We start from the raw sequence: 17405 nt of genomic DNA, 5'->3' as shown, positions 1-17405 counted from the left end.
TCGGAGCTCACAGGGTTTCCTGGTCGCCAGCTGCTGACAGTCACAGGTTCCCATGCTCTTGCCTGCGGGGCACATAGGTCGCGGGTAGCGAGGCCTGGGTAGGGGTCCTTCTCCGACACACGTGGGTCAGCTTGCCCCCCCCTCCGGAAGCCCTGGGAGGGACACTGGGTGCAGCTGCCCTGCGGGGGCTCGGCGGGATCCCAGAGCTGAGGTTTGTCCCCTCTGCGCTCCCTCTGTCTGTCTGTCTGTCTGTAGGAGGTAGGGCGGGGCTGTTGTCAGGGTGTAATTAGCGGCTTGCTTTCCTGATTGCTTTCCTGCAGGCAAGCCCCCTCCTCCCCTGGGTTGTGCTGCGGGGCCAGCGGCTTCCGGCCTCTTGCCGGGTGGCCAGTATCAGGACCTGTCACAGAAACCCCCGCTCAAGTCCCCACTCACGTGTCGCCTCTTCAGAGAGGCCTTCCCTACCTGCCGGCTACACCAGTCCTCCCTCCAGCCCCTCACCCACGAGTGTCCCACCCGACTGTTTTCTTCATGGCATCGGTGGCCACCTGGAATTGTAGGATGTGTTTTTGGACTGACTTGAGTGCTGGAGGAGCGAAGAATAATGAGTCCCGGCGTAAGAAGACCGAATTGTGCCATCTGTGTCTGCAGGGCACCTGCAGCACTCTTGCCACTGTCCTCAGCGCCCTCAGGGTGTCAGGGACAGAGCGGCCTTTATTTGCATTTCCTTTGCTCCTCCTAGCTTTGGGCACACTGCTTATGCTCATCACGAATTCTGCGGAATTTATTTTCTGCTGAAGACCTCTGATATCCGGGTACTTCCAATTACAGGTTTGAGTGTTGATTTCTTCTCCATTTCACATGCCAACCATGAAATTCACTGGGGTCATAGCCCAGTAACTGCATTTAGGGGTTAATGCTTAATTTGGGTGTGATTATTTTATCTGGTATTTTTAGAGCCATTAAATATGGTAAGAATTGAGAAGTCTAAATATGAAAAAATAAAACTGGAGCCAGAATTATAAGGACAGATTGGAGCAATAGGCTCAATAGAAAATGATAAATATTTTAGCAAGACATTTAAAGTAGCAAATTCAATTAGTTAATAAAGGGATGGAAAGGAAAAGCAAAATAATTTAATAATCCTAATGGGCATTTCCAGAGATGATAGTGAAAAGAGAAAAACACTTCTAAAGTATATTTTTTTTTTTTTTTTTTTTTTAAAGTATATTTTTAAACTTAGATTCATTTGCTGCCACTGCCTACATCATGGGAGGTGATTATAAAGTATAAAGGAAGTGAACTTTAGAACCCTGTATCCTTTGAAATTTCCTTAAGGTACATCTGCTTAAACAGTCTGTGCATTAGCCCTGTCCAAAGGGTCTTGTTAAATATTGGTGCTGGGTCTGCCCAAACCCATAGGTCAGTCTTTGGACAGGATCCTGGTGTGGGTATGTTTAAAAACTTCCCCAGATGATTCTGATGCACAGCCAGGAATGAGACGGTGCCTTCAAGCTTCTGTGCCAGGTGGTCGCTGACCCCTGGAGGGAGGAGGTAGGAGTTGCTTAACCTCCACTTCTGGTTCCTGTGCACAAGGGCTGATCCCATTAAACCCTTAGAAGACCTGGGGTCAGTACTCGGGGAGGAAAGAGCCTGTCCACTCCCTCCAGCCCTGGGTGGTAGCAGTGGCCTTCTTGGACCTGGCTCATTTGGGTGGGGGGGCTATGGAGCTATGGACTTGAGGCAGATCTAAAAGCATCATCCTAACCAATAGGGAACATGCACTACCTCCTGCCTGGTGGCCTGTGTGATCCAGTTATAGCTTCTTCCTCTTGCTGACATGCAGGGAGTGGGGCCTCTTTCTCGCTGGTGTGTCTGCCCAGGTTGCTGTGTCAGGAGCAGGGAGTGTTTCTTGTTGGCCCTGGCTTGCATGAGCCTAACCACTCCAAGCTTACTCACTTACCCCATGGCTCTCCCTGCTTCCCCAAGGTGAGATCATCCTAACAGTATTGTACAGGAAATGCCTGCACACACCTTTTTAGTCTTGAGCTCCTGAGAAATCTAAATAACAAATAATAGACTTGTAAAGAGATGAGAGGAATGTGAGATATAATGAAAATGACATAAAAGGATGTTAATAACTTTGATGTCCCTGAAGATTTATTAGTTGATGCTTAAATGTGAATGCTGTAGCCATGGAGATGCCATGGAGATGCCATGGAGGTGCCTTGGAGATGCCATGGAGATGCCTTGGAGATGCCTTGGATGGAAAGCAGGGGCCCTTCCTGGGAAGGTCTTCTCAGGGTTAGGTTCCTCTGAGTGCTTGGTACCAGTTTTCTCCATCTGTTGAGCCCGACGCCTCTGGTCTGGTCGTCTGAGGGTTCTCCCAGAGCCATCCGTCCTCTTCACAGAATGGCCACTGGTTTTCTTGCCTTGATGACGGGACTCAGTAGGAGGCTCGATACTTTTTCAGAATTCTGTTTCCATGGAACTTCTGGGTCAGATGGGGCAGCTTGAGCCCAAGAGTTTATCTTCCTCTCTCCTATTAGTATTTGCTTCATATACCTAGGTGTGCCGATGTTGGGTGCATATATATTTATAATGCATATGCATATATATGCATATATATTTATGGTTGTTACAAACTCTTGATGAATTGACCCCTTTATCATTATATATAATGACCTTTTTTGTCTCTTCTTACAGTTTTTGGCTTAAACTCTATTTTGTCGGATACAAGTATAGATACCCCTGCTCTCTTTTGGTTTCTAATTTTGTGAAATATCTTTTTCCATCCCTTCACTTTTAACCTATGTGTATCTTTAAAGGTGAAGTGAGTCTCTTGCAGGCAACAGGTACTTGAGTCTTGTTTTTTTTTTTTTTTTTTTATCCTTCCAGCCACTCTATGCCTTCTTTCTCCCAGTTTTATTGAAATATAATTGACATATAGCACTGTGCACTTTTAAGGTGTACAGCGTAATGATTTGACTTAAATATATCGTGAAATGATTGCCATAACAAGTTAGCTAACATCCATCATCTCTCATAGATACAAAAAAAGAGAAATTTTTTTCCTTGTGATGAGAACTCTTAGGATCTATTCTCCTAACTAACAACTTTCATATATACTGTACAGCAGTGTTAGCTATAACCATTGTGTTGTACATCACATTCCCAGTACTTATTTTGTCTTATAACTGGAAGTTCGTACCTTTTGACCACCTTCCTCCAATTCCTTCTCCCTTTACCCCCATCATACTGTATTTGTCTTTCTCTGCCTGATGTATTTCCCTTAGCACAATGCACAAGGGTCTACCTGTGTTGTTGCAAATGGTAGGATTTCTTCGCTTTGTGTGGGTGAATAATATTCCACTGTGTATAACTGTCTATCCATCCATCCCACAACTTCTTTATCCATTCATCTGTTGATGGACACTTAGGTTGTTTCCATGTCTTTGCTATTGTGAATAGAGCTACAATAAACATGGGGCTGCAGATGGCTCTTGGACATGGTGCTTTCATTTCCTTCAGATATGTTCCCAGAAGTGGAATTGCTGGGTCTGCTCTGTGCTTTTTGCTTGGAGAATTTAATCTATTTACATGTAGAGTAATTACACTAAGTAAGGACTTAATAATGCCATCCTGTTATTTTCTGGCTGTTTTCTGATTCCCATGTTCCTTTCTTCTTCTCTTTCTGCCTGTCTTTGTGAATTCATGATTTTCCATAGTGGCATGCCTTGATTCTCTTCTCTTTATCTTTTGTGTATCTACTGTAGGTTTTTGCTCTGCTTTTTTTTTCGTTTTTTTTTTTTGCTTTGTTTTTTTCTGAGGCTTACGTAAAACATCTTATAGATATAACAATCTGTTTTACACTGATAACAGCTTAACTTCAGTTGCGTACAAAAACTCTACCCTTTTACTCCCCCTTATGTTTTTGATATTGTGATCTACCTCTTTTTATATTGTGTATTTATTAACAAATTATTGTAGCTTTAGTTATTTTTAATACTCTTTTCCTCAAACCTTTATACTAGAGTTAAGTGGTTAATACCTCCATGACATTACAGTACTAGAGTTTTGTTGTTGTTGTTGTTTCTTTTGGCTTTAGCAGAAATGCTAGACATGGATAAGCCTTGTGACATTTCTTCTCTGTCTATGACACTTTAGAAGGCACGATTTACATGGGATTGTCTACAGTTAACAAATATGCTATTTTTGAGACTTTATGGCTTCTTATTTAACAGCCATAAATCTAAGAGTAACTATATGTCATGACATAAGAACTATGAGGTCCCATCTTGAGATTGCTTCCTTCAGGATCAGCATTTTGTTTCCGATGAAATGTTTTAAATTTGGTTAATACTACATTTCAAGAAAAATAATTGCATTTATACATGCACCTATTTATTTATCTATTTATTTATTTTTAAAGGGAAAGCAGGTTTATTCAGGGAGATACACACTCCATAGACAGAGTGTGGGCCATCTTGGAAGGCAAGAGGCCAGTATTAGAGTATTTTGAATTTGACAGTATACTTATCTTCACCAGTGTGTTGTATATTTTCATGTTTTCATGTTACTAATTAGTGTCCTTTAGTTTCAGCCTGAAGAACTCCTTTCAGCATTTCTTATAAGGCAGATCTAGTGGTGATGAACTCCCTCAGCTTTTGTTTATCTGAGAAAGTCTTATCTCCTTCATTTCTGAAGGACAGCTTTGCTGGATAGAGTATTCTTGGTTGGCAATTTTTTCCTTCATCTCTTTGAATATTTTGTCCCACTCTTTCCTGCCCTGTAAGGTTTCTGCTGACAGATCTGCAGATTGCTTTATGGGGATAGCTGGAAGTTACAAGCTGCTTTTCTCTTGCTGCTTTAAGAGTCTCTTCTTGTCTTTGATTTTTGACAGTTTCATTATCATGCATCTTGGAGAAGATCTCCTTAGGTGAAGTTTGTTTGATGAACTGTGAGCTTCATGAACTTGGATGTCCAAATCCTCTTCCAGATTTGGGAAGTTCTCAGCCATTATTTCTTTAAATAAGCTTTCTGCCCTTTCTCCCTCTTTTCTTCAGGGACTCCAGTAATTTGTAGATTGCTTCTCTTGATGGTGCCCATTGATCACGTAGGCTTTCCTCACTCTTTTTCATTCATTCTTTCCCCCCAGACAGGATAATTTTGAAGGTCTTGTTTTCTACTTCACAGATTCTTCTTCCACTTGAACCATTCTGTTGTTGATGCTCTCGTCACATTTTTCATTTCATTGGTTGTGTTATTCAGCTCCAGAACTTCTGTTTCTATCTCTTTGTTAAACTTCTCATTTTTTTTCCTATATAATTTTCCTGATTTGTTGAACTGTCTGTGTTTCCTTGCAGCTCATCGAACTTCCTTAAAATAACTATTTTGGGTTCTTTATCAGGTAAATTGGAGCTCTCCATGTCTTTGGTATTGGTTACTGGAAGAGTATTGGTGGTGTCATGTTTTCTTGATTTTTCATGGTCCTTGAGTCTTTTTTTTTTAATTTATTTATCTTATTTATTTATTTTTGGCTGCATTGCGTCTTTGTTGCTGCACGCGGGCTTTCTCTAGTTGCAGTGAGTAGGGACTACTCTTTGTTGTGGTGTGCGGGCTTCTCATTGCGGTGGCTTCTCTTGTTGTGGAGTACGGGCTCTAGGCGTGTGGGCTTCAGTAGTTGTGGCATGTGGGCTCAGTAGTTGTGGCTCGCGGGCTCTAGAGCGCAGGCTCAGTAGTTGTGGCGCATGGGCTTAGTTGCTCCGCAGCATGTGGGATCTTTCCAGACCAGAGCTCAAACCCATGTCCCCTGCATTGTCAGGTGGATTCTCAACCACTGCACCACCAGGGAAGCCCCTTGTTCCTTGAGTCTTATGTTGCTGTCTTCACATTTGAAGTAGCAGCCATCTCCTCCATTCTTTACTAACTGACTTTGGGTGATAAATATTTCCACCAGCCCTGCTAGGGATTCTGAGGCTTTCTTGTCTCCTATGTGTACGCTCGCTCCATGTTTCTTGCCGTTTCTTGCTCCCTCCTTCAGCAGAATTCCTCAGCTTCTGTGCCATCTCTCCGCCCTGCAGCTCCTGGCTGGGTGATGACAGCCTCCGTCTCTTTTCCCAGGAGTGGAGGGAGCTCAAGCTGAAGGTTGTGGTCTCTCTCTCCACAGACTCAGGCTGGCTCTCTGCACGTGCTCAGTAGTCGTCCATCAGAGCTTGCTCTCACCATGTGGGGATCACACACAGGAGTGGCTGCAGGGTGGGAGTGCGTGTGGGTGAGGCACGCTGAGCGCTGGGGGGCACCCATGGGCCAGCTAGGTAAGGCGTCCCCAGCGGCTCATAGGCAGACTTGTAGGTGGAGTCTGCAGTGGGGGTAGTAGGATCTGCATCAGTTTAGCTACCTGCCACTCTCCCAGCATGCAGCTTACGACTCTGGATGGGGCGAGAGAGAAAGGAGCCTCTTTGGCAGTTTCCCACAGAGCTGGGGAAGCGGAGTGCCCACTCCAGCGCTCTCACTGTCCCCCTCGGGAGAAATCACAGGCCATGGTGGTCTCTCTTGGCCCTAAGCTGTTCCACCTTGGGGAGGAGTGACACCATGGGTGAAGTCAGGTTGTTTCTCTTTCCCTCTCCAATGCATCCACACTTGGATTGTTTTGCTCTGGTGGTGTGCTGGACCTCTCCACGGAAACCTGGGTTTCCGCAGAGGCTCCCATCATGGGTGATCGCCTAAGACGGCATTCTCCAAGGGCTCCCTGCCTGCAGAGTCAGCACATCCGCTGCCCTGTGGTGGAGTCTCCAAAGCTTGGTGGCCCCCTACTCTGTGCCGCAGTTGGGAGATTGTCCCCACGTGGAGATCGGAGTGAGAGTGGGCTGGCTGCCCGAGTGTCCTCCTGTCCAGCTCTGAGCTGTCCACTGCCTTTGTCTATCTCCTGAGCATGGTTGCCTCTGACATTTTGTTCTGTTTTATAGTTGTTCCCTAGTTCGGTTTCAGTTTTGTTATTTGGGCAGAATCTACTTGGTGTAGCTTAAAAGAATTGCAGAATCCTAAAAATCTCTAGCTAGAATGAATTTTAAAGATTTAAACAAAGATAAAGAAATACAAAAATAAAGGTTCATGGTTACGAATTCCTAATCTTATTTTTTTCTAAAGCACACATTTTATTATATGATTAATAGTGAAATAGAATACACTCTAGGAATGGAAACTCTATTCCCTAGTGGGTAAATATATTTTTGTCCATTTTCTTTAATAGTCAGTATTTCTTCTTCTTTTGGGCTGCCACATCCAGGAAAGAGTCAGTTGTTTCAGTTAAAAAAAAACTCAAGTCAGCTGTTGTAGCATCCTTTAAACTTAGCTTACTTACCTTACATTTAACCAAGAAATTATTCTTGAACCAAATAAAACCACTACTGAGTGTGTTGTGTCTCAGGTAAAATCACTAGTGAGTGGGTTGTCTCTCAAGAATAAATGGCACATATAAAATTCAGCATCCCATTATTTCTACAAGCTTGCAGTGAACGAGGGGTAGGAAGGTACCTCTGGCCACGGGCGGGAGAGTACCTGCATCAAGCAGTCAGCAACCTACACAACAGGGAGGGGCTGCAGGTGTTTCCATGGGATTCAGGAACAAGGATGTGAAATGAAACCCGGCTGAGATATTCTGGAGGGTCTAACTGGTACAAAAAGAAATGAGGTTGAATTCTGGAAGGGAGACAGGGTCACCAACATTTGAAGATGACAACAGGGTACCAAGTCAATCAACCCCCCCTAAAAGTTAAAACTATTTAAAAAATTTATAAGGTGGCCAGTGACAAAATAAATACACAGAAGTCAGTACTTTTCCTATATGTCAGCAATAACCAGTTGGAAACAATGTATATCAAGTCCCCCATCCAGAACTGGAAACAAAAATGTAAGTTTCCAAGGCATGTGTGCATTTAATAAGAATTTATAGTAACTGTATTGAGAAGCCACAGAATTTTACCAAGACATATAAAAGGTCTGGAAAAAGTCGAGAGAGACATTGTGTTTCTGGGTGGAAACTCAATATTATAGAGATGTCACTTCTCTCAAGTTAACTTGTAAGTTTAATGCAATTCCGGTAAATATTCAATGGATGTTTTGGAATTTGGCAGGGAATATTCTGAAGTTTTTCTGAAAGCATAAATATATGAGAATAGCCTTTCATAAAAATGTTTGAAAGGACCAGGTTTAGGCCAGTAATGTCATATTCTTAACTTACTTTCATTACTTTAAGTAGAGATGGGATCATTTTAGCTGGGAATCTGAGTTCTACATTTCCCGGTTGCCTGCTTTGTTAGTGTCAGTATGGTCAGTCCTCCATGTGACAAGGTGATTTTTTAAATTCTTTCCATTTTCAGGTCAGTCTGAAAGGCCAGGCTGAAGGTACGTCTTCTCTGTTCTGTGCAGTAACCTTTGGCTTCAGCCACAGTGACCCCACACCAAGCCTCTGTACTCTTATCTTAACACACCAGCCTTCCGAGAGGGTTCCTCGTTCCTTTCCAAGGACATTAATGTTCGTAGAAGTAGCTAACATTTAATGATCTTTTGATTTCTCTCTGCACCAGGTTCTAGGTGGTTCCTTATATGCATTTCTTCTCCTGTAGAAGCTTACCCATCGTATATTCTCAGTCGTAGACAGTATAATAATTATAACAACAGCTGACATTGATAGAGCACTTACTATCCCTAAGGAATTGCATACATCACTTCATTTAATCCTCACGGTAATTTATGAGATAGGTGTCATCCCCATTTTCTAGGTTAGGAAACTGAGGCACAAGAGTTATCTTGCCCAAGATTATGTAGACAGTCGCACAGGTAGGACATCAGTGAACCTCACACTATATAGCTTCTCATACATACGTTCTAAAAGCTTCCTGCTCGTGTTTATTTCTTATCCGTAGTGGCTGCAGTGAGCAGATTTTACCAGCTGGGAGGTTTTTTAACAGCATATCCCTGACTTGGACCGGTGGTTTTCTCTCTGCTGCCAGTGTTCAGTAGTTATACCTGCAGCTGTCAGATTGTGGAAATGCCATCGGAGTCGACGTTCTTATACGTGCACAGAAGTAAAATACTGGCTTGTGAAAAATATTTGATATAAATTGGTACAACCACTTTGGACAACTGTGTGACACACGTACCCGTTGACCCAGCAATGCCACTTCTTGTTGCATGCCGTGGAGAATCCTGTGCCCGTGTGTATTAGGACAAATGTATAAGATTGTTCCGAGTTGCCTTGTTTGTCATGGCCCCAGACCAAGAATCACCCAAGTGTCCACCAGCAGTGGAGTGGTTGGATAAATCATGGTGTATTCATATGATGACATAACCATTCAGCAATGCAGATGAACAGAATGCGTGTGCTCGTAATTGCATGGTTGATTCTCAAGTACAGCGTTGAGCAACAGAGGCCAACACATGCAGATACATGTGTGATTCCATTTGTCCCGTGCACACAGGACAGGCACACGGGTCAGCAAACAGCAGAGCCCGTCATGCAGACCCGAGACTCGAACACCAGGGACGGCAGGCTGACAGTGACCTTGGGCTTTGGGGACCCTGGCAGGGTTTGCTTTCCTCACCCAGATGATGGCTGCAGGTGTCACTTTATCATTTTGTTAAACTGTTCATTTATGTCTTAGGTGGTTTTCTGTGTGTGTGTAAAGGTTAAAGTGTTTGATTCCAGACTGTTTTACTGTGCGTTCAAGATACCAGTTTGACCCACACTAGAAATGAATGTGTGGTTTACAGAGAAGTTTGGTGATGGAATATTTCTGGATGAACAGGACGCTTGGAATCATTATTCTGTGGGTCTCTGCTTTACTCATGTAACTTGGATGCAGGCATTCCTCGGTTTACGAAGAAAATGAACTTTTGACAGGCTGTATATAAATCGCTTCCTGAAGTCATGGGAGAGTATGTTATTTAAAGCAAATACTCACACTCTTTGATTTATTACCCCCCTCCTCAATGAATCAGGCCTTTGTTTATTGGGTTGGCTTCACGTAGGGTAGAGCTCTGCTCAGGAGTGTCCGTGACCCCTCAGATCAGCGGCAGAGTGGAGGGCAGTGTCGTACCCCAGGTCCCGCTTCTGAGAGACTTCTAGCAGTATCTAAGGGTCAGGCTTCCAAGCATTTTAACAATAGTACTTTTTTGCCCTGAAGCATTGTAATTGAAATTTAAAGAAACAAATCTCGGAGGTCAGCAGTTTTTATGTGTATGACTTATAATAATAAATCATTATAAATTTAAAAAGCACTATAAACACAAATGCCCACAGTTCTGGGGACAAGTGTGTGTGTGGTAAATGCAAATAATATTAAGTCCCAGGAGTAACCGTTCACCTGAAAACTCTTGGAAAGTCACTTTTTCTGAAGCACGCGTGCGAAGTGGCCGGCCAGACGCTACCAGCTGAGCAAACAGTCTGCAGCCTGCAGCAGGCGGAGGGCCGGCCAGGCCGGAGGGCGGGCGGGTGTGCGTGCCCTTCTGTGTCACCTGTAGCAGCTGATCCCGTGGCAAGCCACACGCAGGAGCTGCAGATCTCCGAGCTCAGCACTGCAGTCTTTCGGTAAAGATTTTTAAGGGCTAATTTCATGGTTTGGGTTATTTATAAAGTGGCAATGGGGAAGGGGATGTGTCAGGAAGGAAGGCAAATGATTTTTTGGTGAAAGAACTTGTCTGCCTGAAGCTGGGCATACAGCTTGTCGGTTGGTGTTGACAGTACATCAGCGTACTTGTTAGCCTTTCGCCTTGCCCGGAGCGGCGGCGGCGCCGGCACTGAAGCAGGAACTCGCCTGCGCCCCCTGCAGGCCTTGCGGCTTCGTCCTTCATGGTGGATAAATTTATGATAATGGTTACCGTTTACTGAGGGCTTACTCCGTGCGACGCACTGAGCTGCTTATTTTATATTACCCCACTTAATCCAACCTGCAGGGTAAATATTATTACTTCCGTTTTATGGTGAGGAAACCGAGGTACAGAGAGGTCACGTCAAGCTCCCGAGGCCGTAAAGGTGGGAGACAGTGAGGCGAGCTGGGACCGGCTTGGGCGCTGCAGAGCGCACGCTCCCGACCGCTCGCTCCTCGCCCACAGGCCCTCCTGTGTTCTAGGCGGTTTTAGGTGCTATTTTGGGTCATGATACAGTTTTGTTATTTTTTGCTCTTCCGTTTTCAAAAATTAAGCATATTTCATGTGACTAATTCCTGTGTGGTGATACGGTGGTGGATTCTCCAATTCTACCGTACATATTAAAAGTCTATAAAACAAGGGTTTATAATTGTTGTATTTGTCTGGAAAGTTGTTGATATAGCAGTAGAAGCTATGCGTAAATCAGAGGCTGTCGTCAGTGGAGTGTGCTTTTAAAGCACATAATCAGTGCTTGACTTATCCACCCCACCTGCCACTTTAATTTAAGTGAAAGTTTGAAAAATGCCAGAATTTTGATATTTTGCAGCAATAATAAAAGCCTCTCCTGACTATCATAATCCAAGCCCAAATGTATCTTGTTTAAAATTCTTAGGCTCTTAAAAGTAAAATTATGACTTTTAAGATTAGTGTTCCCGGGCTTCCCTGGTGGCGCAGTGGTTGAGAGTCTGCCTGCCGATGCAGGGGACATGGGTTCGTGCCCCGGTCCGGGAAGATTCCACATGCCGCGGAGCGGCTGGGCCCGTGAGCCATGGCTGCTGAGCCTGCACGTCTGGAGCCTGTGCTCCGCAACGGGAGAGGCCACAACAGTGAGAGGCCCGCATACCGCAAAAAAAAAAAAAAAAAAAAAAAAAAAAAGCAAGATTAGTGTTCCCAATCCTGTTTGGTTCTGTGCCACAGAAACATGAAGAATTTTGACAGATGACCCCTTATTGTCTTCATCCACATTGGGACTTGCCAGTTTGGCAAGACGTTGTGCCTGTTAGTCTCCATCCTAAGCTCTGTGCCCTAAACAGTTTTGTGTTAGAGACAACACGATGCCAGATACATAGGAATTACTTAATAATCATTATGAGTGGGTTTAAATAGAATTTTAAATGTCTCAACTAAGTAAGTAGTCAATATAATAAAGACAACACAGTTTTTCCTGGGAAGTCGTTTGTCACTGTATTGATTCATTTTAGTCACTTAGCATTTTAATTTAAAAGCATTTTTGTAACTACTACCTTTTTTCTTTAATTAAACTTATTTTGAGTTAACTGTAGATTCAAATGCAGTTGTAAGAAATAATAGAGAGATCCCAGGGACGTCTTACTCAGTTTTTCTCGCTGATAACATCTTACAAAACCAAGTGCAGTATGACTCCCAGGATGCTGACCTTGATACAGTCAAGATACAACATCTCCATCATCACAAGGATCCCTCTTGTTGCCCTTGTATAACCACAATCCACCCTCTACCTTCCACCCCACCCCGTCCTGAACCCCTGGCAACCACTAATCTCTTCTCCGTTTTTATAGTTTTATCATTTTAAGAATGTTATATAAATGGAATCATGCAGCATGTGTTTTTTTTTTAATTTTAAAATTTTTATTTAGTTTTGGCTGTGTTGGGTCTTCGTTGCCGCGTGCGGGCTTTCTCTAGTTGTGGCGAGCGGGGGCTACTCTTCATTGCGGTGCGCAGGCTTCTCATTGTGGTGGCTTCTCTTGTTGCGGAGCACGGGCTCTAGGCGCGCAGGCTTCAGTAGTTGCGGCACACGGGTTCAGTAATTGTGGCTCACGGGCTCTAGAGCACAGGCTCAGTAGTTATGACGCATGGGCTTAGTTGCTCCACGGCATGTGGGATCCTCCTAGACCAGGGCTCGAACCCGTGTCCCCTGCATTGGCAGGCAGATTCTTAACCACTGCGCCACCAGGGAAGCCCGCAGCATGTAAGTTTTGAGACTGGCTTTTTTTCACTCAGCATAACTGTCTCAAGGTCCATCCAGGTTGTTGTGTGAATCAACAGTTCATTCCTTTGTTATTGCCAAGTAGTATTCCATGATACAGATGTAGCATAGTTTATTTAACTACTCACTCCTTGAAGGGCATCTGGGTTGTGTCCAATTTTTGGCTCCTTTGAATACAGCTTCTGTAAACATACCTATACAGGTTTTTGTGTGAACATGTCTTCTCTTCTCTGGGATCAGTGCCCAGGAGTACAATTGCTGGGTTGTATGGCAGTTGCATGTTTAGCTTTTAAAGAAACTGCCAAATGGTTTTCCAGAGCAGCTGTACCGTCTTACATTCCCACCATCCGTGAATGAGGGATCCAGTTTCTCTGCGCCCTTCCCAGCATTTTGTGTGGCCGCTGTTTTTTGTTTTAAACATTCTGATAGGTGTGGAGTGTTACCTCATTGTGGTTCTGATTTCCATTTCCTTAATAGGGAATGATTTTGAACGTCTTTTCACATGCTCGTTGGCCTTCTGTATATCATCTTTGGTGGAATTTCTGTTCTTTTGTCCGTTTTCTAATTTGACTGTTTGCTTTTTTTGCTGTTTTGACTTTTGAGAGTTTTTACACTCTAGGTACTTGTCCTTCACCAGGTCTGTGGTCTGAACATACGTCCCCTCACCCTCCAGGCTGTCTTGCATGCTCTCAACAGGGTTTCTTGCCCAGCGACAGTTTTTACTTCTGATGAAGTCCAGCTTATCAGTTTTTCCTTTAATTGATCATGCTTTCGGTGTCAAGTCAGAACTCTTTGCCTGGTCCCTAAATCCCAAGGATTTTCTTCTAGCTTTTTTTCTAGAAGTTTTATAGTTTTCTGTTTTACATTTAAGTCTGTGATCCATTTTGAGTTAATTTTTGTACAAGATGTGAGACTTAGATCAAGGTTCATTTTTCCCTGTGGATGTCCAGTTGCTCCAGTGCCTTATGTTGACAGGCTGTGTTTCCTCCACTGGATTGCTTGTGCACCATCGTCAAAAATCAGTTGGGCATATTTGTGAGGATCTGTTTCTGGATTCTCTGTTCTGTTCCATTGATCTGTGTGTCCATCCTGCCAGTACCACCCTGTCTTGATTACTGTAGCTATCTGGGAAGTCCTGAAATTGGGTAGCCTGATTCTTCCCTCTTATTTCTTCTTTTTCAAAATGTTTTAGCTATGCTAGTTCCTTTGACTTTCTATGCAAGTTTTAGGATAATCCTGTCCATGTCTACAGAGAATTTGGGATTTTGGTAGGAATTGTATTAAACCTATATATCAATTTGGGGAGAATTGACATCTCTACTATGTTGAATCTTGCAATTGATGAACAGCGTATGGCTCTCTCTTTTTAGATCTCCTTTGATTTATTTCATCCACATTGTGTAGTTTTCAGTATACAAGTTCTATACATATTTGGTTAGATTCACACCTAGTATTTCTTTTTTTTGAGCAATTATAAATGGCATTGTATTTTTAAATTTGGTATCTGTGTGTTCATTGCCAGTAAATAGGAACACAGTTGATTTTTGTATGTTTATCTTGTATCCTGCAACCTTGCAGAGCTCACTTATTAGTTCTATGAGCTTGGTCTTTTATTTGTAGTCCTGTGTACTTAACACTTTCTGTGTGCCAGGCATTATGTTAAGGCTTTCCGTGTGTTTGCCAAAGGCCAGGACGTGGTGGGGCTAGGATCTTGACTCATAACTTACTTATTCACTTCATCTGTTCATTTGGCAAATATTTAAGGAGCACTTATATGGACCAGATGCAGGGTTCCTGCCCTCCTGGGGTGTATGGTCTGAAACCGGAATTAGAAGTGACACAAGTGGTTATCTAACTTAATAAAAGAAGTTTAAAAATAAAACAAGACGTTGATTAATTATAACCTAATGCATCTGACTCATAGTGTCAGTGGGTAAAGCAGGGAGCTTTAGTCAGCCTGTGTGGAGTGGGGGCACCCAGGGGGGACTTGCTAAACATTGTTCATTTCCCCAGGAAAGGTTTCCCAACCCAAACTGTTTGTTGATTCTTACATCAGTTTTTAAAATTCAGAGACGTCTGTGGTAAAACCTCATATGAAGGGAATTAAATATTGCTTGTCAAAGAGCCCAAGAACTCCTGGCCAAAACTGCATGAAGCTTCCTGGTCACCTCCATCGTCACCTCCTTCACCTGCTGTGCCTGAGCCCCTCCCCCGCCGACCCAGCACCCTCGATGCCCGCCGGGGCCCCAGGCCCCATCACCTCCACACCGGCCAGCCCAGGCCAGCCCTCCTCGACCTCACCTGCTGCCCCCGCGCTGCCGTTGGCCGCGCCCTCCGTCCGCACACCGCACCTCCCTCTCTCCACCTCGCGGCCCTCCTCTCCTCGGCTGGCGGCTGCCCTCCTCTGGCCTGGCAGGCTGGGTTGCAGAGTCATTTAAGCTGGGAAGGTGGTGCATCAAGGAGTGAGATGCAGGGCCAGGTCCCCTTCCCGCCAGACGGTTTGGGAAGATCATCAGTGGCCTTGCCTGAGCTTTTGTAACAATAGCGGCAGTAAGTTTCTGGTCAGTTGGGAAATGAAAATCTTACCCTACAGAAATGTGCCCCTCGGACAGCCTTCCAGGGACAGGCCCTTACGGGGCGCTGCTGACGTGCTCACACAGGGCTTGGCACCCCGGGGTCACTGCTGGCCTAGCCTCACGGTCACAGGCGTGAAGCAGTGTCCCATAGCCCGGTGGGTCCCGAACCGGCACTGTCCCCACACCCATGCCCCTTCCGCCCTTAGCAGGCCCTGTCCTGCCTTAGGAGTGAGGATGTTGCTCTCTCTTCATTCTCTTCCCACTGACTGTAGGAGAAACTGCTCGTCTTTGAGTCGGCGTGGAAGAAGGAGAAGGACATAGTCTCCAAGGAGATAGAGAAGCTCCGTGGGTCCATCCAGACCCTGTGCAGGAGCGCACTTCCCCTGGGCAAGATCATGGACTACATCCAGGAGGACGTGGATGCCATGCAGAACGAGTTGCAGCTGTGGCACAGCGAGAACCGGCAGCATGCTGAAGCCCTGCAGAAGGAACAGAGGTGGGGGGCCGGGACGGGAGAGAGCCGGGGAGGGGGAAAGCGCGGGGTGGGGGGAGCCGGGGCGGGGCCCAGGGCCCACGTGGGCCCGCAGCCCAGGGGGAGAGCCCCGGAGAGCCCACGGCCTCTCGACCCTCTCACCTCCTCCCCTCCCCCGAAGGAAACACGTTTCTTTTTCGTTCATAGCATAACGTGCATTTCTTTGTAGCAGTTAGAGGAGATCTGCAGTCAGTGTTCAAAAACGAGATTTAGACATTAAAACAAACTGCAAACTTTGCAGTTTGGATACCATATTTTTCATGTATCTTATCGAAATCCCCAAAGCTTTGTGACTGTAATTTGAAAGTATTTTAATTTTTCACTCTAAAAGAGTACGTTTATGTTTTTACCCTTTTTCTTTGGATGCAATGACTAATTCCCTTTTGTTGCCTTCCACTGTTTTAATTAAGAAGCAAATGTAAAATGTGAAAGATATTTATGAGCCCCTGGCTTTGCTTTCCGTCAGCATCACAGACTGTGCCCTGGAGCCCTTGGAGGCGGAGCTGGCGGAGCTGGAGCAGCTGGTCAGAGACCAGCAGGACAGGATCTGCGCCGTGAAGGCCAGTATTCTGAAGAATGAAGAGAAAATTCAGAAAATGGTACATAGTATCCATTTGAGTTCCAGAAGTTGAAAGCTCAAACGTCTCAGAGACTAAAGGTCGTCTTCAGTTTGCACGTAAAAAGGAGGCTAGAACATCGTTACTCCTTAAATTGCCGTTCGAAGACAATGAACAGTTTACAATGTTATCCAACTAATTTTCAGAGCTTTACAGCTTGAGGCATATTCAGTGTGTGAAAGACCATGTGTTCCTACCTTCTTCCGGCTAGAATACTTGCTAGTTATAAATAGCTCTTGCAAATGCCTGTGTGAAAAGTTTCTTTACTAGGCTGTTCAGTTCTGTGCCAGATTCTCCAGCAGGTAAGTGGTGCTGGCACAGCCAGGGATGCAGGCGTCCGTGATTTCAGACTCTGAGTCTAGTGACAGGACTTCCGTGAGTCAAGCACTGAGTGAAGGATGGCTGTACATTTTGATAGGAGCTTCATAAAGACAATGAAGCCTGAAAATGAATGAATTATATTTTTAGCTCATTTCCACTTGAAAAGGATTAATTTCGGCCCATATCTTTATAAGGTACGCGTGAACTTTAATTTTTAACCTCTTTGTAATTGCATACACGTTATGTAATTTTCTTACTGGTCCCTTTTATCTTTTGCTTATATTTCCAGCCCTTAAAGTTCATACATTTAAAAAGGAGATTTGAGTATGGCCTTCATGGACGTCACCTGGACATGAGATTGTCCCAGGCTGTATCCTCACTTTCTTCAACATTTTGCCCCTGGGTTTTCGCCACGTGCACACTTGTGTCACTTGCCTCGTTCTCTCCAGAAGAGGGGCTTGCTCTCC

The 17405-nt window shown here is 44.5% G+C and overlaps 1 protein-coding gene across 3 annotated transcripts in view; it reads left to right on the top strand.

Annotated features, from left to right (window-relative positions):
• Nucleotides 1–16805, top strand: part of TRAF3IP1 (TRAF3 interacting protein 1) — a gene marked incomplete at its 5' end in the record, with an annotated part of 65387 nt that extends 48582 nt beyond the window's left edge. For all 3 annotated transcript variants that reach the window (XM_079710799.1, XM_079710798.1, XM_079710797.1), the window contains 2 exons: nt 15741–15964; nt 16467–16805. In XM_079710799.1, the coding sequence (XP_079566925.1) occupies nt 15741–15964; nt 16467–16632 (390 nt within the window). In that variant the 3' untranslated portion in view covers nt 16633–16805. The remainder of the gene's footprint in view (nt 1–15740; nt 15965–16466) is intronic.
• Nucleotides 16806–17405: the final 600 nt, after the last annotated feature.

This window comes from Hyperoodon ampullatus, assembly GCF_949752795.1.
Source record: "Hyperoodon ampullatus genome assembly, chromosome: 8".
Lineage (NCBI taxonomy): Eukaryota > Metazoa > Chordata > Mammalia > Artiodactyla > Ziphiidae > Hyperoodon > Hyperoodon ampullatus.
Note: the sequence above shows the minus strand (reverse complement) of the source record. Positions and strands in the feature narration are given on the sequence as shown.